A 22,482-nucleotide genomic window follows, 5' to 3' on the forward strand; every position below is an offset into this window, starting at 1 on the left:
CCCCAGCCCAGCACACTGTGGACACTATCCCTTTTTCCCAACGCCCTCCATGCCCCTTGCTGTTGTTGATGCTGACATGGAAAAACAGGATGGTGCATGCACCATCTGTGGGGACGGTAACACCAGACAGCATGGCTGGACCTTGGCACCCTGTTCAGGAACACAGTGTGCATTGGGGGGCTCCTCACTCCCAGTGTGGGTATCGGCGGGAAACTGGGGGCACTGGGCTGGGCGCCCTGGATGCCATCCATTCCTTTCCTCCCCAGCCTGCCCAAGGTGTCTTGCACCTCGGATCCAAGAGGAGAGCGCTCAATCCCAAAGCCCTGACAGTGGGGATTTGCCAAAATCGGTGCCCTACGTGCTGGAGGCAGCCAGTCCCCCTCAAGGTGGGCTGTGTCGTGACAACGAGGCGTGTCGCGACCAGGGGGCGTGTTGCGGGCACGGCTCGGAGAGGCCCACCAGCAGCCGTTCCGTTCCGTTCCGTTCCGTGCCGGGAGCGAGCCGACCGGCCGGGGAAGCAGCCGAGCCATTGTGCCTCCCGCCCGCCCCGTCGGGGGCCGGGCAGCACCGGCAGGGCCGGGCAGCGGCGGGCCGCGCTCCAATGGGCGGCGGGGGGCCGGGCCGGGCGGCCCGCCCCTGCCCGCGTCCCTATAACTGCCGGGAGCGCGGCGCCCCGTATACGGTAAGGCAAGCCGAGCCGAGCCGAGCCAGGGCGGCGCTGCTGGTGCGCGGACCTGCTGCCCGCCGGAGCCCCGGATCGGTGCGTACCCGCGCGGGCAGAGCCCGGCTCCCCGGGGCGGCCGCGGGGCGGTGTGCAGGGGCGCCGCGGTGCGCGCCGCGCTGAGCTTTGTCCGCCAGCGGTGGGCGGGCGGACAGCGGCTCGACTCCCACGGAGGGTGCAGCGCGGTGCCTTCCTCGCGGGGCGAAGGTGGGGGGTTCTCCGGGATCCTCGGTCGGAGCCGGCTCGGACGGGAGCGGGAAGCGGTGCTGTTCCCGGAAGCCTTGCCCTGAGCCGTGTGTCGCCTTGCAGGGGCCTGGAGCCATGGCTGAGCACATGATGATGTCCATGAGCCACGGTGGCACCGGGCTGCAGAGCTACCGCATGGGGGTGAGTGGGCTGCAGGGACCCCCGCAGCACGGGCAGCATGTGCTGAGGACACTGCCTGCCGCCAGTCAGATGATGCCCTACGGAGGGGCTGGCATGGATGGTGCAATGAGGCCAAGACCCAACCTCAGCGGACAGATGGGCCACCACCAGATGCAGAATGCGATGATGTTCAATGGCCCAAGTCAGCAGCAGCAGTACATGGGGCCGGTGGGCACCCAGCAGCTAATGGCTAGCATGCACCTACAAAAACTCAACACCCAGTACCAGGGTCACCCACTGGGTATGAGCAACGGGCCCATGGGAGCTGGTGCCCAGCAGTACAGAGTGGGGCCAAGCCAGCACCCAGGCATGCAGCACATGCCCTCACCAGCGCTGACCTTGAACGTTATGGACACTGATCTCATAGACGAGGAGGTCTTGACATCTCTTGTCCTGGAACTGGGGTTGGACCGGATTCAGGAGCTGCCAGAGCTATTCTTGGGACAGAACGAGTTCGACTTCATTTCAGACTTTGTTAGCAAACAGCAACCCAGTGCCATCAGCTGTTGAGGGGCTTTGAGCTCCTCCTTGTGTCTTGGTGTTTTGAGTTTGTTTCTAAATTCCTTCTCCACCTGCCATCCTCCTCCCTTCCCCTGCTTTGCCCTGTCCTGGATTCCTAACCTCCCCAAAGAGACAATCATCGGACACTGGCTTGCAATGGATTGCTTTTCTCTTCTGTGTGGTTTTCCTGTGTGGAAGTTCCTGGGGAGGGGGTGTGTACCCCAAACAGAGAGCAGATCAAGAGCTCTTGCTGTAGAGCTGCCTCTAAATGGCATTAACAGGATTTCTGGCTTAAGTAGAAATAATGGACTTAGGACTTTCAACAACTAGGCTTTGAGCGCAGGAAGCAATGGGCAGCTGGCAGCACTGCCAGTAGCTGGATTGCTCAAGGATTCTGTGGTGCCAGTGAAGTTAAAGGATCCCCTGAGAGAGGATTGTCTCCCTGGTGCATGGTTTGAACCAGTTTCCCCTTGCAAACATGGGTGGGGTTAGATATTTGTTGGGACTTTTTACTGTGACAGTAAATAGGTCTTCAGTCTTGTCTGTTCAGCTCAGAAAGGGGGCACTTCCCCTCCAGCAGGCTTTTTTCTAACTGGCTGAGCAAAATAAAGTATGCCTTGGGGAAGGGTGTGCGTATGTGCCTAAATGTTCATCTCTGTGAAACTTCGGATCTCTGACCTGTACAGCTAATCAACTGTAAAATCTACAAAGCATTTGACGTTGATTCAGGCATAAGGCTTAAAGCTGCAGTCTAGCTCCACTTTTTTCCACCTCTGAAACCAAATAAAGACCATGTAACTGTATATTCCAGATCTAATCTTATTTATTTTCCTATGATTATTTATTTGCAAGGAGTTCTTTTGTTATTTGGCTTTGGGACTGCTGGGAAGGATGCATGGAGAGTACTGCAGCTTTAAGATGCTGGCTTCAAAAAAAGAAAGCCTGGGATAGCTTTCAAGCTGCTCTGCAGATAGTCACTTCAACCTGAGATCTTTGTGCTGAACGCATAGGACTGTAAATCCAACACCTTTCTGAATGTGATAAAGATGACTCGATTTCTAATTCCCTTACTCGGAAAAGGTTAAATGTAAAAGCTAGTGGGGTTTTGTTTCCTCTGCTGTCTCTTGTTTCCAGGCACTGTGCAAAGCTCCTGTTAACTCCTAGTTGCTGCTGCCCCCTGCTGCTGACAGCTCCTGGCAGCTGTCACTCGACAACTAAGTGAGAATGTACAGATGAATTTGCAAATAAAAGCTGAAATATCTCCAGTGTGCATTTGTTCAGTGCTTGTCTCTGGCCCAGGTGCAGTGTGGTGTCGAGCACTGGGGACAACTGTTTTCTTCGCTCCCGTTGGTGGGCTGTGGATCCAGTCACTAGTGTCCCCCACCTGACACTGAAGTTGTAAGGAGTATATTTCTAGTTTAATCGTTGGACTAAGTCAATCCAGTGGCTGGGAGGATGAGATGCTCCTTTTCTGTACTGAGGGCAAATTCCTAACGTGGATGGTGCTGCCTTGTTTCAAAGTGGCTGCTGTTGCTTGCAGCCCTGCTGCTGGCTGACCCAAGGCACTCAGACAAGTGGGTGGTGACTCCTTACACTTCTTTCATATCAAGTGCAGCTCCAACAGCTGGGTTGCAGCTCTGCTAGGAGCTCTCTGATACAGTTTTCTACACCACAAAGGCTCTAAAAATCAAGACAGCCTGTGATCTCCTACTCTTCCAGAGCTTAGTTTTTTCTTTTTAAAGGGTTCCCAGCCAGTCCGTTTGCAGAGTTCAGGAATATTCCCATGTATCCCTTTCCTGCCCTACCCTGTAGCAGTGGGGCTGTGGATGCTGGTATTGGAGTGGCTGGATCACTTTGACCGCTCTTTGGATTGCCTGTCAGTGACCCCTGGCCTTGTTCCTTGCACAGATCAAGAGGAATTGTTAAATTTCTGTCCTGTCCTGTTCTGTTCTTTTGGTAGTCGTGCCTGTGCAATCTGGAGAGCTGGTCAAAAAGTAAATGGCAGGGTTGTGTTGCAGGTGGGAGAGCCCTGCCTGGGCTGTCTGAGACCCAGAAGAGCTTTGTCTTCTCTGTGCATCTGTGGAATAGCAGATGACTTGTTCAGCAGGTTGTAGGTAAGCAACAAAGAGTTAGCAACTGGATTTATTCCTCAGAGTAAAAGTAGCTGAACCCCAAAATAAACAGGCATGTTCTAGGCTGTCAGTTGTGGTTGGGGGGGATGCAGACTGTGTGACACACCATTGTGGCCTACAGTGTCCCAGCTACAAGTGGGGAGCTATGTCCAGCCCACAGATGCAGGACTGTCAACTTCAGCAATTTCTGCAGAGGTTTCCAAGGAACAGGAACACATTTCCCTGTAAGAAGCACTTGGTATTTGATGCAAACTGGACAGAGGAACATGTCTGTACATCCTCTTTGAGGGCTGTTCAGTACACCAGGAAAGGGGCTGTTGATTTAACTCAGAGCAGGAGAGTTGATATTACCAGAGATGTGGAGTGACTGGGTGGTTCCCAGTCAGGATTTTCTTGGGAGTCTGTCCTAGCAGGCTCAGTTGAGATTATTTCAATGTCAGCTTTCATACAAATGCAGACTTCAGAGCAGGAATTAACTCCTTGGGTGTGTTACCTCTTTATTTGCCCAAAAGATACTGCTAATTGTGGTCAACCTCTATGATTTCCTAGATAAGTCAGGCCAAAAACACTTATGATTTCTGCTACAGGCCTATTGTTTCTGGCTGGGTTAGACTGGATGAGTCCAGTGATCACCTCCTTAATAATGCCTTCTTGGTTTAGGTGCAGTTTGGACCACCATTCTTCGTGCTGCCTGCTTAGTATGCCTTGCATCAGGCACACAGGACCTGCTACAGCAGTATGAGCTGCAGCTTGGACGGCTCTAGTTCTCCCTCTCCACTCAGCTTTACGGTGCAGCCTGCCTGTCCGGGTCCCCTGGCAGAGTGGCTGGCACCACGCAGTGAGCAGAGGTGCCAGGTGGCACAATGGGGCGACCCACCTACCTCGGTCTGCAGACAAGTTTCTCAAAGTCATCAAGATCACCAAAAATGTAACAGGGTTGAGCTCTGCTTTTCCCATCTAGCTGACACTGACCTTTTAATCCAGCAACAGGCAGGAGGGCAGCAGGGTGATGCTCCAAAGCACTGGTATCTGTAGGGGCTGACAGGCACTGCAGAGCACTGCAGACAGTTGCTGAATGACAGTGACAATCAGTGTGGGAGCTTTGCGGACATAAGTGAACTGCTCACGTGGAGAGTTTGTGTTTACAGACAACTGCTGGGAAGCACTTCTCCTCTGAGATACCAGGAGTCTGTTTTGTGTGTTGGGGAAGAGGAAGGGTTCTCCAACCCCACTGCCTAGTCCAGATGGGATAACTAGGACACAACTACCCTGTACCTACACCTAGGCTAGATCCTCAGTTATACTCCAAATAGTTTTTGTAGCTGTTCTTGTGAAGACCAGGTGTTGAGGCAGCCTCTGGGAGCATGTGAGTGTGAAAGTACAGAAAGACAAGGCATTTCTCTACATAGCTGTCTTTCACCACATGTGCTCTCAAGGTGATGAAGTTTGCTGATAGTGCTTGGTGATTCAGAGTAGCAAAGATGAAAGTCCAGTGCAGAGAGCTGGTGAAGGATCTGGCAATAGTGAGTGACTAGGCAATAAGATGAGCAATGACTGTTAAATATGAAATTATATATGTAGGGTTGATCTTTCTTGACTTCACACACAGTGCTGGGCTCTAAACTAGCTACAGCCACTCAGAAAATATCTTAGCATTACAGTGAATGTTCCTGTGAAAAATCTTGGCTTGCTGTTCAGGAGGAGACAGACAAGCAAAGGGAAGGTTAGAAATCATTAGGAGAGGAATAGAAAGTGGAATTAAACAGTGAATGCCCTACGGTATCAATACAAAATTCAGCTGCATCCTGTCCACTGCCCACACCAGCGAACTGTCCAAAATTCTGGTCTGTTCATCAGAAAAATGATAACATAAAACTAGAGAAACTGTAGAGAAAGAGGAAACAATTGAGGCAGAGTAATGTTTCTCAAAAGAAGCCACAAAATAGACTGGGACTTCTCAGTCAACAAGAAGGCTGGGTAACAGAGGTTTATAAAATAAAGTGAAAGGGGAAGGTGACTAGGGAATTATTTTCCCCAGGTGTAATGGGAGATATCTGCTGATCTCTGCAAATTTAGGTGGCAGGGGCCAGGTTCAAACGCAAGTGAACAGAGGTATCTCTGCATGCAACATGTAGCTTAAACAGTGAAGCTCTTTCTGACAGCATGGGAGGTGGGGGTACATGAACTCTTCTGTGTGACTAAAAAGCCAGTTGACTGTTATGAACTGCTAAGAGTAGACCAGAGAATACAGCAGAGGCCATTGCTGTAGGACACTGTATGTCTGCGTGGTTCACTTCCACCTTGCACACTGAGTGCTGTCCTTGTCCTGCCATCTTCCTGGCTCAGAGAGGATGGGGTGGAAATTGAAAAGGTTCAGAGAAGGGCAATCTCTGTCTGAGGCCCCACTAACCACAACTCTTCAGAAAGTATTTGAGAAAGGATGCAGTTGTTCAGTCTTCTTCCCATGCAAGCAATAAGGCATCAAAGGAGACTGGCAAGTTGCAGGTTCAAAGCAAATTAAGGAGGTGGGGTTTTCTACAATGAATGGTTGAGCTGTGGGACTCTCCTCCACAAGATGATGTGGATATGTGAGGTTGCTGAGGGTTTGAGGGATGTCCAGACAAGTTCCTGGAAGAGAAATCCATCAAGGGTCTGTAAGCACAGAAAAATTATGTCTGGCTTAGGAGGCTGCAAGAGCAACAGAGAGTTAAGGGCTGGAAAACTGGCCAACCATGCAGTATCATGCTTGCTTGCCTTGTGCAAATGTTCTGCTGAAGGCATCTACTGAGGACAATGTTTGGAGGCAGGATATGAAACTATCTGTCAGGTCTTTTGGCCTGACCCCAGACACCTCTTATGCCACAGGATGTAATAGGTGCTGAGGTACATGGCTTTGAAGAGCAGATAGGCAAAAGACCCAGGGAAAAAAATCCACTCTAATAAAAAGATCCTGTTTCTGAGTCAGAAAGTCTTTGATTCAGGAAGTCTTTGAGCCACAGATCAGTGCTGGAGAGTGAACCTGGGAAGGACCACAGCAAGTGGGCCAGCATCCCCTCTGCCCTAGGCACTGCCGTCAGCCACAGGCTGAGGCAGTGCTGTGCACCCCAGGAACCTGTGGTTTGACCAAGCCCGGGGGTTACCCATCTGCATGTGTACCTGCTCTCACTGACTATAACTGGAAATCTGGGCATGAGCCAGAATAACACTGCCAAAAAGAGACAAAGTCCCATTTGCAGCCAAAGGGATTGAGAACATCAAGTGAGAACTGCCAGGGAAAGTCAAGCCAAAAGCCTATCTAGCCCTACCTGCTCTTTGGGATTGGGTAGTCTGGGAGGAAATTTGGGAAATCAAGTGATTGTACATGGTCCTTCTCACGATGCTCCTTCACAACTTTCAGAAAGTAGTAGTCCAAGGAGTTCTGGTTACGTTTTTACCAGGTTAAATACCCTGCTATGGACCTACCCAGCCTATACCTGCAATCACTTTTTAATTCATAGGTACATTTTACGTCAGCAAAATCTTGTGCCAGTGAAATCCAGAAGGGAGTTATGAAGATGTAATCAAACTCTTCATAAGAAGCTTAAGCTCTGTAAGCTCCTCTTCATTTTAAACCTGCCACCTACTCACTTTGTTGAGTGTCCCCTAATTCCCAATCATATCTTGGCCACCTTCTCCACACCAGTAATGATTTTATAACTCCTGTGATGTTCCCTCCTGAGTCTCTCCCCATTCAAGAATCACTTTGTGTTGTAGATCGTTGTGATCACCTTCTTCTGTCCTGTCTCTGGCTTTATGGGATGGGGAAGGGAACAGCACTGGTTTAAGCCATATATGTGTCATGGAGTTCTCCAATGCTATAATTAAGTCTGGTTATTCTATATTTCAAACATTCATCACAGAACCACGGAAAGATTTAGACTGGAAGGGACCTGTGGAGGCCACTCAGTCCAATCTCCTGCTCCAAGCAGGACTGCATTCAAAGGTAGGACAGGCTGCTCAGGGCCTTATCCAGCCAAATTTTGAAAACTTCAGAGGATGGGATTTCTCTGGACCCTTGTTTCAGTGCTGCACTGCTCTCATTTCTTTCCTAATTTCTCCCTTTCCAGTTGTTTGCTGGCTGGCTGGCTCTCTATTTTTCAGAGATCTGCAGGGACTCCAGATATCTCTCCCAAGGAATAATACTGTACTTGTAGCCACCTTTTCATGTACTGGCAGGGTTCTCTCTCCTGTGAGCACTCTTGGACTAGGAGATGGTGGATGGCCACCTCCACATCTCAAATACAAGTGCGACTGTTGCCCAAATACCCATGTTCCTAAAAACTGCACCGCAGTACCATCCCTTGGTTCTCCCACCACCTCAGACACCTCCCAGGGGCATCCTTGATAGAGTCATTCTCCCATCCACACTACAGCTGCCAACTTGCACAGACTGACGCCATCCTGCCATGAGACATTCCTCCCTCTTTGCTGCTCATGAGGTGGTACAATACTGTTTCCTCCCTGAGCCTCCCATCAATGAACCTTCCTCCCTGCCCTCCTCCACTCTGGCCACACTGGCTTTGGGAGACAGTGCTCTCCCTGTAAGATCTGGGATGGCTTCCATCGTATGACATGTATCCAAGGGACAAGCAATCATACCTGTGACGTTCAGGGTGACACTCTCTTGAGCTCAGGGCTGGATTTCATTTTAGTTTTAGGGCTCTGTTTCTTCATCATTCTTTTAAACCCTGTATCTCTGGGTTTGCATTTACCTCAGAAGTTTGGAGTGAAGAGTCCCATCTGTTCCTCTTCTCCATGCTGTCAGGCCTCTTCATCTTGGGAGCTCACAGTTTCTGCATCCCTCTCCCTCAACCCTTTAGAAAAACCTGTTTGAGTTTTCTTGATCATAAAATAGCAGGAGTAAGCTTTGTTCTGCTTCTCTGCAGCACATTTCTAGGTGCAGTTTGTTCCTACTGAAGACAGCCAGGATAAGAACACAATTTGCTCTTCAGACATCTTGACTTTGCTTGTGAGTCCTCTAGACTACCAGAGGGGTGAGGAAGAAAGGGGATTTTACAATTTACCTCATCCTCAAACTCCAAAACACTATTACTAAGAAATATTCGGTCAAATAGCTTTCTTATTCTTGGCTACAAGAAAACTGTCTCAGATGTGGTTCTTTCCTCTAGCCACACTGTAAATGCTCCTAGTTAAATACTGATGTCTTGTAAAAATAAAACTATGGCTGTGCCTGATGTCATCCTGCGCAGTTCCCAAACCAAATCACAGCACTTGCCTCAAAAGACAAGCTGGCTGCTAAGGACACCCCTCACACAGACAATGGCACCGCATCTGCAGTAGGGTTTAATGGAATGCTCTGCACATTAGCTCCAGTCCTGTCTTACAATTAGGTCCCTCCTCATGTCCCAGCTCTCTTCCTAGGGTATATGGCAACAGAGGCAGAGGCAGGTATCAGCTGTGGGGCTGGTGCCTCCCAAGGAAAGCATTACCTCACCACCTCCAACTCCATCACACACTGTTTTGGACAGCACTGAGACCCTTGATTATAGGCTGTTAGCACGAGCTCCCTGACAATAGCATTGCCTCACTGCACTGTCAAGGAAAAAGACCAGTTTGGATAAAAGAAGCCAACAGCAAACAGATGGCAAAGAGCCTCACAGCTGCCACAATGGGACAGAATCACTTTGGCATGGTGTGGGATTCCAGCCTCTCCCCGAGGGGACCAAGCAGGGCACCCCATGTACCAGGTGCTTTTATTGCTCACAGCAGAAACTAGAGTTAAGCCTGGTATATGTGAATGCCAGAAACATCTGTGTTGTTCCCTCTTCCGAATCCTCAGGTCACAAGCACCTGCTGATGAGGATATCTCTGAGATGCATGGTGTTACCTGCATGAGAGAAGAAGAGTCAATGACCTTTTCCAAGGCATAGATCAAAACCGGTTTCTGAGACTCTTAGCAGCTCCAGAAGTCCTCTTTTGCCATGTCCTACTTTAGCCATGTAGTCCATGCACCGCTGAATATCAGCTACCTCCTGCTTGGTGCTGAGGTTAGAAAGGAGGATTGGAAGTTCCTGGTCCCACATCCCCACATGCTCCATCCCTGATTCAGAAGCTCCGAGGGAGGAGCCAAGAGGTGCTCTCTGTCCTACTCCTGATGCTGCTAAGTCAGTATGAGAAGTGAAGCCACACAAACTTTGGGCCACTTGTCAGAGAGCCATGGCAGTTGAAACACATCAAATCCGGCCTGACTTTCCCTTTGCAAATTATTCCGGATCAGCTCACAAGTCTCATATCTTTATCTGTACCCAAACTTGCTGAGCAGCAGTATTGTGTCACAGTGAGGTTCCAACCCAGTTCACAGCGAGCTTTGCAAACCAGCAAGAGGCACCAAGGGGGCTAAATCTGGCCCAATACAATGGCCTGCAGCACATTCCCATCTCCAGCCATAGACGTTGCTACTAAGAAGTTATTTGCTGCAGTAACTCCTTCTCCATCTTACTTTGTAATGTCACTCTCTTCCCAGAATACACTGGATCAGGTAAGATATTTCCCCTCTGTGGCAGAGCTTGCTTTCTGACCCATCATGCATATTCTCCAATGTGTGCTTAAAACTGGGATTTACCATGGCAGCTCCCTGCAAGTGAGGAGAGGGAGCAGGGTTAGAGTCTAAGGAATGGGTAGCATTGTTGCTGGGGTGTTCCCAGTCCACTGCTGGTGCTCACCACCTCCTCTGCTTCCGCAGCCCCAGAATGTGTGCCTAGGGTTCAGATCAACAGTCAAAAATCAGTCTTATAGGGAAAAAGTCTGTTGGTTTGAAGGTAAATTCTACTGAAAATTCAAAACAAGGCATGAGATAAAAATAACTGCAATGCATACAGCTCCTCTCCACAAAGCTAATGCCACATGATTGCAAATTCATCCATATGTAGATGACAACAGGTAGCCTTTAAGATATAACAGCATTCCCAGAGCTACAGGATGCAGCTGTTCTGCATCTCAGGGGACAAGCCAGGTCCTTCTGTGGACTTCAGCAAAATGATACAACAAATGATCCAACTTTGAGAGAAAGTCTGATCCCAGGTCTGAGTCTGAAACTGCTGGCAGGCAACTTCAGAAGATGCCTAAAGAAGCAGGAGTCCTTCACTCGGGTACAGGCTGCTGTGATGCTGGGAGAAAATGCAGCTTTGTGAACAGGCATCAGCACAAATGTGCATGAAAAACATATACCTGCTGGCCCTGGAATGACAGCTTGGGTGAAATGACTCTTCTTTTCCAACTTAGGGAGATTTCTGAGAGAACTGCTTCCATGTCCTTTGTTGATAGCTGCAGGAAGAAGAGCTGCAGTTGCAGCCCTATCCTACATGTGCTAAGCACTGGTAGACCAGTGGGATAAGACATCTGTGGCTGTAGCAAAGGATGCTAGAGGCTTTCTTGGCTTCCTCCATAAGAGTCAAATCTTTAGAAGGGAGGGCTTGGGGCTTTCCAGAAAATGGCAGAATCAGGCCAGGGTGTTTCTAGACCCCCTTCTTTCTTATTTAGAGCAAAAACCCATAGATGCCTGGTGCACTGGACTGTGAAGGCTGCTGTGACCTACACAGCACTGCCATGGCACTGGGTAGAGGCAAGAAAGCTAGAAGTGGACAAAGGTCTCTGATCTTAGATCAGGCACACCGAGGAGCATCCTTCTTCAGCCACAGTTACATACACCCAGTGGCAGCCTGACGATGTCCTTTTCTCCTCCTTTTCCTGACCTCTGCCATCAATGGAGGTGCCATGTGTGAGGAATTCCCTGTACGCAGACACACCTCAGTGCTTAGATACACCACATTCAAAGAGCAACCGGCTCTTTTCCTTTCCTCCTCCTGGCTGCCTCTGCAAGCCACTATGGCTGGGTTTAACCTGCAACACCAGCAGCAGGGCAAAGAACCAGGCAACAGGTCTGTCCTAGGAAAACAGTGTGAGAAATAGGAATAGGTAACAATTCACCTCCTTGTTATTAATGATGCGCCAAATGAAATCTGGAGTCACAAAAGGGCAGATTTGGCCCTTTGCAAAACATGGGCTCCCCAGGTAGGAACCAATACACAGTAAAGAGCTGTGTCCATGTGTGGCATGGGGAAGAGCTGACACACGTCTCTGATGCATCACAGAAAGTAGCCCCATGCCACCCAGGACTGGGGGCAAAGTGGAGTGCCCTTCTCCTGCACCATCTCCACCAGTCTTGGCACAGAGCAGCAATGCCATGGGGACAGGGGGAAGCTCAGCTATAGCCTGCCACAGCTCATCTGCATGTCCCTGTGGATCCAGAGGAGCCAGCCCAAGGCTCAGCATACAGATACATGGATGAGGTTCTGAAAGCACCAGCTGCTGGCTTGCTGACTCAGTGTTTCATCTTTCTTTTGGGTCAGCAGCTCTGTGTATTCTCAGGTCTCTGGATCATGGGGAAGGACACCACAGTCAAAAAAGCAATGCAGAGGGGCTGTGCATCACTCCCCAGAGCCAGGCACGCAGGCTGGGTTCTCTGGAGGATGCCTCTGTGGAGTACTCATGGTGAGTAGTCCCACTTTGCTGAACCGGAGCCCCTAGTGCAGCAGGGATTCCCAGGAGCTTCCACATGTGCCTGCATGAATGGGGATTAGGGAAAGCAGCTCTTTGCCAAATCCAAGTGATATTCCAGAGACAAAGGACTAAGCCCATAGTAAAAGCTTTGCAAGTGACTGCTTTTGCAAGCATCTGATCCCAGCCCGATTCCCTCCCAGGCCTTTGCCCTGAAGGAGGGGGAGAGAGGGGGGGATCTGCATCTCAAGTCTTTGATAAAATGCTGTTGAGATAGCACAGTAGGTTACTCTATGGCCCATCTCTCAGCAATAATCAAATGCTGAGGGTCTCCTCTGGGGCATGTCGTTGTTTATGGCAACACTCATGATTTTCAGATGCTGGTTACAGTTTGCCGTTAGGTTGCTTCATAATTGCTACACCAAGGTATGGACCAAGTCCTGCTTTTCCTGTTTCAACTGTAAATACAAAAGACAGTTGGTTGCAGGGCATTGTAGTGAGTTGAGAAAAGTTTTGGCAAGTCAGCCAAGTCCTGTTGTCAGTTGTATGTGCAGCTCTGAAGCATTAGGACCTTTCAGTATGCAGGGGACTGTGTTGCATCCTGCAGCCTCCGGATGGAAGATTATTTCCTTTCCAGATTTGCCAGAAATATCCCTGAGTTCACATTTCCAGGGAATTCTGCAAGTTCAGCCTGCTACAAAAGTCCATGACCTGCTCATGACCACTGAAATATCAAGGGGGTGAAGAGACCTCGATTCAACAGTTTTCTGATCTTCTCCCACTCTGTTGGCTCTGAGCCATGCTCAGTCCATCTTCACTACTTCAGCTGTGTCTGGTGTGCAGAGCCACACTGAAATCTGGCTCTCCCTGCATGGCTGGAGAGCTACTTAGTCTGCCCCAGCCTCTCCCAATCCCTCTGCACACCTCTTCCTTTCTCCAACAGCACCAAGACAAACATCAGAAGGGGACAGAGGGTTTTATTTCTTTCTTTCATTCTCAGCCGAACCCCTGCGTATTGTTTTGCTAGGCACACTGGTCTTCCATCCCAGGCTACTAAGAGCCACAACCAAAAGCCACCACATCACTACAGGTAGGAAAAGCTGACTAACACTGGGGTGCTGTACTGTGAGCAGTGCCAAGAGCAAACCTTGTTTGCAAAAGGGGCACAGCTAGGTCAGGGAAGAAGCAGTAGTTTTTGTAATTAAACCTAGCTTACTTGGAGTTTCTGGTGGGGTTCAAAATTGGATCTTAGTGTCCCTGGAGGAAGAGGAGCTCAGCACTGCCCACAGAGCCGGTGGCCTGCTGGAGCAAGACAGGGGGAGGTAGGCAGAGTGTTGTCCAGCACCCCTACACAATTAAACTAGGTAAAATCCAAGGAAAGGCATTTCATGGACATGGGATTTGAAGATGCTCATTTCTCTCCTTTGACAGGGAAAGAAAGCTAGTTAAGGCTTGGAGGCTATGTTTTAGACATCTCAGAGCAGACAAATCCCACCTCAAATGTGTGCGTGCAGTGAACACTGAACTGTTCAGCAGCTTGGAAAGATACAGCTAAAACTGCTGCCAGTTTCTGCCCATACACCATAAGGATCATCCCCTTTGGACAAGCACAGCTGTTTCATGCATTAAAGGCATGACTGCCACAAATGACTAATTTCTCCTGCAAAGCGTTTGCAAGAATCCAGGGCTGTGAACAGCACCAACTGCACGGCCAAAGTGTTTAGGGCTGAATTAGATACTCACTGGAGTTTGGCAACTCCAAAGAGTTATTAAAAGCTGTTGGTGCTGTGGTGTGCCCCCAGCAGATGGTCAGCAAGATCTGCTCTATTCGTTCCTTTCTGAAGGATCTCTGGGTGAAATCAAGGCAGTGAAAGAAAAGTTGCAAGAGTCCCCGCCCCCCTGCAAGAGAAGGCTCGACACAGCAGGCTGTTTATAAATAGCTAGTTTCAGGAAAAGGCACTTTCCGTTCTGGTGTCAGTACGCTGTAAAGAATAAACAGCTTTCAGAGCTGAAAAAAGCCCTCCTTATCTTCTCAGTATGCAAACTCTGCATCTGCCTTCGTGTGCTCAGCAAGCTCAGGCACTCAGGGCACAGCAGCTGGCAGGAGTCCCCTTGGCCTGGCAGGGAGGCAGGCAGGGGACCCTGCTTCATGTCCTGCACAGAAATGTTTGCTGCAGTTTTTCACGGCCACAAGGCAGAAGGCAGACTTGTTAATGCAGGGTGTTCAATCACTTCCCTTATTTCTGCACTGCTGACTTGGGTTACACGGGAACTCAGAAGAGCGACGAGGGGCTACAGCATGCTAGAATAGTGCCCACAGTGTGAGGGCACGGCCTCTCATTAAGGGACTTCACCACACTTTCACAAATCACCTGAGCTGGACCACAGGCTAAAATACATAGTATACTAGGTGAAAAAACAGATCCATGAATTTTCTGTCAGTGTGGGACTGGCAACAACAGAGCTAGGAGCAAAGGGAGAGAGCCTGCAGCTTCTGCTCTGAGCACAGGGCAGCTCAGCCCAGCAGCACCGCATAGGAACTTCTTTAAGGACTCAGTTTAAGCCAAAGTAGCTTTCAGACCTGTCTAGTAGAGACAGTTTCTGGAACCCTGGCACTTTCTGAAAAGCACACCCTGACTTTCCCTTTAGTCTTCATCCCTGGGAACCCAGGACTATTTTGATGCCCAATGGAAAGGGGTTGGAAGTGGGACAGGAAGGTATTTCCATCTGTGGGATGGAGGTGGGACAAAGCCCTACAGATAGCTGGGTGCACTTCCACACCAGGGCCTTGAACTCAGCTCTTCATAGTAGCCAGTGTAAAGCAGAGGAGAGTAGGGATGTGGTGCAAGAAGCCTTTCCTCCCCATCCCAGCATGGCTGTCCCCAAATGAGGAGGGGACACCCAGGTGCTGGGGGCTGATTGCTCAGGGGCCATCAATGGTGACCGCATCGCCCTGGCACGGGCACCGCGAAGCAGCCGTGGTACCCTGACAGAGCCAGCGAAGGCAAGAAGGGTCCCCAGCCCCCTGGCACCCAGGGCCCCCCAGGAACTCCCACGGGGCGCTGCTGCCCCCCGGTGGCCCTGGGCGAGAACCACAGCACAGTCCCACCACAGCGCTGCGGGAACTGGGTGCTGGGAGGGTCCTGGGTTTCACGCCACTGGGGTCATTTTTCAGAAGCTGGTGCTGGCCCTTTCCTTCCCACAGCCACGCTGTTTCTTCCGAAGACAGAGGGATGCCTGGGCTGTGTGTAACGATGCAACATCTTCACATTTTGCACCCTCAAAAATCAGAGCGAGGAGCCAGGACCCTGGAAGTCCTCCTTGCTGAAGCAGAACATACTGTAAGTACATCAGCATTATGGGGATCTCCCCCAAAGCTATTTCTGTTGCTTTAACTTCTTCTGCAAAATTCCTTTTCTGCCCCATGAGATCCCCACATCCTATCTCTCCACCCTCATTGGAGCAAAGCTGATCCTGGTCTGCCCATTGACTCTGCTCCTGCACCAGCACTTCATGCATTGGGGACAGCCCCCATTAAACTGCTTAGCAGGCCAGGAAGTTACAAGTGCCTTCAGATACTTTCTGTGCCCTAGATCCAGGGACACTGGACATGCCAGGGTGTGGCAGCATGGCCCAGCCACTACAGCAGCACAGGACTGGATTCATGCACCTATCGTCAAAGAATGACAGTCTCTTAGTAAGTTTAAATCAGAACTTAGGTGGCACAGTTCTCCTGTCTAGCTCTGCCACAGAATTCCTGTGCAGTCTTAGACAAATCATTTAATCTCCCCTCCATTCCAGTTTCCTGTCTGCTCAACGATGCTGAGTCCATATTTCATAAAAGCCTTGTGATTATTGTCCCTCTGCTCACATAACACAGGTATGAAGTGCATGATAGCCCATGCTGCTGTACCCAGGAGTATCCTTCTCCAAAAATTTCTTCTGTGGCCATGCGCTAGAAGTGGGCTATAGCACTGAGCTCCACAGACTCCCAAAATCCTGCATCACCTGGCAATACTGATACCTACTGACCTCGTCCTCAGGGCAGATACACAGAAACTGTCCAACTGCACCTAGGCTGAGGTCTGCCAAATCCACTGTGCTGCCTGGATGAGCAGCCACACCCAGCTGCTCCAGCCAGAAGCAGAAGCAATTTGCCATGAGACACATCTTTAGAGAGCCTGTGCTTTGATGCCTGCAGCACAGTGGCCCTTTGAAAATTGCTGAAAGCCTCTCTGGATTATCTTTTACTCTCATTGTCATCCCATCCTTTTGCTAAGCATCCTTCAGTGACTTCCTACAGCAGTGAGTTCCATAGGCCAATTACATGAATTGTTTTGACTTTCTATCAATTATCACCTTGTTCTTGGTAAGAAACTTGTGGCTGACCAAATTTTTCCAGCCCACTGGCTTCCCAGCTCCAGGACTGGTGGTATGCAGATGCAGCTGTTCAGCTCCAGGACCACATGTTCCCCTGGGCCTTCAAGCATGCCACATCTCCCTGTCTGAAGTGAGTGCTATTGTCCAGTTTGTGCAAGGTTTTCCAGTATGAGGAACTTTACTGACTTTAACAGTGAGCTGTGATTTGTAAGAAAAGGTTTTGCCTTGTGCTGGCTCAGCTGTATCACATCATTGTCATACAGATGCTCCTGGTTTGCCGGCTATGGAAATCCACATCTTGTCCCTGGTTTACCACTGCCAGATGCCATCTATAGCCTTATTTTAAAACTGTTTAGGACATTTAGCACCCTCCAGTCCACCAGCATACAGGCTGTCTCTGATTATATTGCCTGGCCACTAGAAAATAAAATGGCAAATAAATGCCCAGTAAGCAAGCAGTTTCTCCGGAGGAGTGGGGGCATGCCAAGAGGTTCTCACCCTCTTGGATGCTCAGATTCTCAGAGCCTTTGCTTTCCTGATGAACACTGCCATAGCCTCTCCTGAAATAAATCAGAGCCAACAATCTTCATTTCTGCCTGGTGTGAAGACTGGTTATTGCTGTAAGCACAGCAGGAACCTGGAGGTCTCGCCAAGCCACACGGTGAGTTTGGTGGAGGGGAAGCAAGGCCTGGCTGAGTGCATGGGATGCTGTCTGCTACACAGGCAGCAAGATAGCTCTGCTGACAAACCCAATCCCGTTTTGTCCACACAGCCTAGAGGTCAGTTCCTTCCCAGGCTCTATCTCTAGAGACTTTCCAAGGATTTTGAGGCACTATAGAAAATGAAGGCAGTCTGCCAGGTCTCTGCCATGGCTTGACGTAGAAACTCCTCTATGCCAACATGGACCAGATGGTCAGACATGTTATCACCAGTGTCCTGTCCTCTGCATCCCAGTCATCAAAGTGTGGGATCCTGGAGAGGAACTCTCCTGCAGAGCTCCAGCTCTGCTCTTTTCCCCCAGCATGGTCAGGAAGATCCTCCAACTTAGAGCAGTACAGATGTGGCATGTCGTTTGAAAACATAGCAGAAACACAGGTCATGCTTAGGTAACATACCCAAGCAGGAATGAGTGCATGATGCCTAAAGAGGTTTCCAGGGCTTCCCAACCACACTTTTCCTTACTGCTCAGATTCCAGGCTCTCCAAACATTGGGCCTCCATGATCTGCTCATTGCCAGCCAGAGAGCACTTCCACCCGGCAATGAGCTGCTTCCCACTGCTGACCAGAAGCAGGAAGTAGCAATTATGTGAAAAGTACCTCCAGAGCAGAACTGATCCTGACAGGCAACTCTGTCATCACCTCCTTGCCTGCCAAACATTGCTGTGTTAACTAGGAATGCCACTTTGCACCTATGCACATCTGTGGTCTCAAAACCAAAAACAGCAGACAGAACTGCAGCTTGCTTGGCTTCCAGGCATCACCTTGATTGTGATGACCCATGGTGCTGCTGTCTTTGTAATTTTCCTTCTCTGTATCATCTCTGTGCTTCCAAATCTTCCGTTCGACTGACAGGCCTGTAGTGCATCCAACCAAGCAGACAAAATGTTTTCCAGATCCTGTTTCCCTCTCCAGGAATTACTCCAAATCAGATTTACCTTTGTGAAGTTCTTTGAAAGATCTTTGAAGACTGTCATGAACAGGCTTTATAGGCACTCTGGACGTGCTAGTTGTTTTCTTCCATGATTGGATTTAGCCTATGAAGAAGAAAGATCCTAAATTCATGCTAGCAGCATGCAAGCTCATGACTTTTGTTATGGTAATGAATGCAGTGTAGATAGCTGTGTGTGAATCCAGCCTATACTTCCTTGCATGTGTATGCTCCCTCTGCCACACACTATTGTTCCCCACAGCAGTTTCTTGGGGAAGGATTGTTCCTTCAGTCCAGGAGAAATGTACCACTGAGAAAGGATTAATCTTCCTTGGAGGGCTGGAGATTTTTTAGATAAATCTAGAAGATGAACTCACACTGCTGAGTCTGTAGGCAGATATGCAGTGCGGGTGCAATCCCCAAAGGGCAGCAGTGAGCACTGGTGGAGGACACATGCATCACCCTGCATTGTGTATGCCACAAGCTTCCTTAGACCAGAGAGACTACCTCAGTGGTCTGTGAGTCATTCCTCTTCTTTTTACTGCTCATTTGGTCCACAGGCTTCATTTCTCAGTAGATGGTCCTATTTCACTGAAGAAGTATGCAGAAGAAGATACTGGTAATTCTGCGTTTGAAGAATTGGTTCTTCAAACACTGAATAAATTCCCCAACTTAAAACCACTGTAAACTTTTTTCTTATAACCAAGCTTTACTTTTTCCACAGGGATGGACAAAATTAGAGCTGGGATTTCCAGGTACACAGCATGGATTGATTTTGCAATGAAACAGTTATGCCTGATGATGATGAATGTATACAGAGTGGGAAATAGCTGGCATCATGAAGCTTGAGCTGCACTCCCTTCCTCCCCCATGGGTCAGTCAATGTGTGCAATGAAATCTCATGACCCAGAGATTCCCTTCTTTTTGAATTAACATTTTTATTGGTTTTCAAAAAAAACCCACAACTCCCAGGGCACAAAAGCATCTAGGGAAGATCCTGGCGCTTTTCAGCCAGACAATATCATGTGTAAATTATCAGGCCAGAAATTTACACAATAAAGCTTGTCCATCTTCAAGAGACTGGCTGTTTGTCTGTCACCTCTTCAGAGCTGACACTGACAAAAGAGAACAAAAGAGAAAGATCTCTTATTCTCTCAGATGAGAGTGTCATTATTCTTCAAAGGAAGGGAAGGAGTATGGGATTTTATCACAGCAAATGCACCACACTAAAATGGACACTCTTTCAGAAGAACAGTTCATCCAGGAGAACATACTGTACATCTCAGCTGCAGCAAAACTGCAGCATCATTAGATCGTCAGGAACCATGAATCCAATGCAGCCAAGACAGGGATCTGGATTTTCACAGTAACCTTCTGTCAAGAGACAAAGAAAACCCTTTTAAAGTGCTGCTTCTTTTCTTTAAAGTGTATTTTCATCTTCTGACAATGGTTTGCTTATTTAGTGTATGTAAAAGAGACCACTTGCAGTACAAATTACTTTCTACCACAGGCCAACACCACCATATGTTGGCTTTACTTCCATTTATTTTACGAAGCCTTTCTTAGGAAAATATCATTTCAGAGGGATGAAGGTTATTTCTCCTACAATACTTCTGAAGCTGAAAAGCAAGTTCCAGTTTGTTAATACTCTTAAACAGAGTAAAAAGTGGTGCGTCACTAAAATTTGTAGTACTGTTTATTGGAATTTACTACATTCTACTTCAAATTAGTTTCTGTCACAAATGGGGTCAATCTGGGAATTGCCTACGCTACCTTTGGTGCCCTCTCCAACACCTGCCTTCTTTGTCATAAGCAAGGCCTATTTGTGCTCACCACAGATTTGTTGAACGTGAACAAGTATTTTAACAGTTCAGAACCTGCAAGTATTTGCCTACCTGCCCTTTCAAACAAATCATTGGTCAAACCGACTTCAACAAACTGCTCATGTGCTTAAAGCTGAAAAAATATCTATTGCACATACAGGTTGCATCCATAGCCCTGCATTATATTTACCACAACTTTGACCTATTGTGGACACTTCTGCAATTAGAAATTTGTTATTGTATCAGGCATTTCTCAAAGAAGTGTTTACACTCTTACTTTTAATCATACATACACTGACTTCTTTACTTCTTACGGGGCATGACCTCAGATTTTTTATTTCAAGATTGGATGTACTTTCTTTAAAATACTATAGCTTCTGCAGTAGGTAACAGAAATGGATGTTAACATATTTCTTTACTCTTGATTTGAAAGCTAGCATTGCATTACTAGCTGAACAAAAAGAGGTAAGTGGAGAAACTGTGTAAAAATATTACAAATGTTTTAATCATTTCAAAATGTAAATTGTTTTCAACATTTAAAAAGGTTCTACAGTTTTTATATTTCTAATTATTTTCCTCCTAGTTTATATTCTGATATTGCTAAAGAGATTATTTTGTAATCTCTGTGAATCCACATTGAAATATTTGTACTTTTTATATCAAATACCTCATTTTTATTGTGCTTATCAGACAGAAATGGACACACCAACAGCTTCACTAACAAATAAACACTGAAATGCAAAATCAAATACCAAACTGGACCAAATCAAAACTGAATTGCTTCAGCGAGCTGACATGTCCACCTCCCCCAGTCAGCACCTGCTACCTGAAACCAGTGAGAACACCTACTCTTTGGTCACCAATTGGATTTTGCCTTTGACTAAAGCCTTAAAAATGGACTTGCCTATGTAATAAATTTCACAATAACTTTGTTAATTTATTGGAAGGCATCGTTAGCAGTGAAACAATTTTCTTCTTGAAAGGCTGTATTTTCAAGTAATGGGGCTATTTATACCAGCAGGGTGAATATCACTGCACTATCTTCAGGACCAGTGCAAATGTTTTTGTTTGTTGATGTCGTAGTTTAACCCTAGCCAGCAACTAAGCACCACACAGCTGCTCACTCACTTCCCCCCACCCCGCAGTGGGATGGAGGAGAGAATTGGGAAAAAAAGTAAACCTCATGAGTTAAGAACATTTTAATAGAACAGAAAAGAAGACACTAATAATGATAACACTAATAAAGTGACAATAGTAATAATAAAGGGATTGGAATATGCAAGTGATGCACAGTGCAATTGCTCACCACCCGCCGATTGACGCCCAGTTAGTCCCCAAGCGGTGATCCCCCCACCCCCACTCCCCCCCAGTTCATACACTAGATGCGACGTCCCATGGTATGGAATACCCCGTTGGCCAGTTTGGGTCAGCTGCCCTGACTGTGTCCCCTCCCAACTTCTTGTGCCCCTCCAGCTTTCTTGCTAGCTGGGCATCAGAAGCTGAAAAATCCTTGACTTTAGACTAAACATTTCTTAGCAACAACTGAAAACATCAGTGTGTTATCAACATTCTTCTCATATGAACTCAAAAACGTAGCACTGTACCAGCTACTAGGAAGACAATTAACTCTATCCCAGCTGAAACCAGGACAGTTGACTGCAATCATTTTTTAAATCAGTTATTATTCCCTCCAGTGGTGCCATTACAAAAGCACCTAGAATTTAGTTCATTATATATTTTAAGCTGAAATTAAATCAGGAAAGAAGAAGCTAATTTTACAGCATTGGTTTGATTAAAATTAGTTATCTGACCAAACAAATTATGCAACCGATTATTTAAATTAAATTGCTCTGCTGTCTTGAAAAAGGCATTTCCCCAGGAGCCAGTATATGCGTGTCATGTTTTGCGATGCAATTTAAAGTCGTATTACGTGAAAAAAAATCCTGTAATTGTCTTTGACAGCTCTATAATAATGGAAAGATAAGGGATAGTGTTTAACCGCAAATTGTTTCGTATGCTTTACTTCTAAATGCTTATCCATTATTCTCCCACTGCTTTATTGACTAATTATTCACTCTAGGCCTTTTAGAAAGCCAAGAGCATTCACTGCCTTTCAGAGGCGCTACAGCAGCATTTGTCGAAGGAGGCCTGAAACGTCGGCTACCATGTTTTGCGTTGCACTCACGCAAGCACAGGTTACGACCCAAACAGCCTCGCCTTTCCCCGGGCCTGCGGTGACACCTTCCCCCGCTTCCCCGGGGTGGCTCCTGGCATTCATTCGGCCGCAGGATGAGG

General features: G+C 48.0%; 1 protein-coding gene across 1 annotated transcript; it reads left to right on the forward strand.

The window, feature by feature from the left end:
• The first annotated feature begins 686 nt into the window (after nt 1–686).
• CITED4 (Cbp/p300 interacting transactivator with Glu/Asp rich carboxy-terminal domain 4) lies at nt 687–2,910 on the forward strand. Its single transcript, XM_075047037.1, has 2 exons — nt 687–760; nt 1,031–2,910. Exon 2 carries the CDS (start codon nt 1,043–1,045, stop codon nt 1,655–1,657), a length of 615 nt encoding a protein of 204 aa, XP_074903138.1. The 5' UTR covers nt 687–760; nt 1,031–1,042; the 3' UTR covers nt 1,658–2,910.
• The last annotated feature ends 19,572 nt before the right edge of the window (nt 2,911–22,482 follow it).

Source organism: Buteo buteo, chromosome 16, assembly GCF_964188355.1.
Source record: "Buteo buteo chromosome 16, bButBut1.hap1.1, whole genome shotgun sequence".
NCBI classification, from domain to species: domain Eukaryota; kingdom Metazoa; phylum Chordata; class Aves; order Accipitriformes; family Accipitridae; genus Buteo; species Buteo buteo.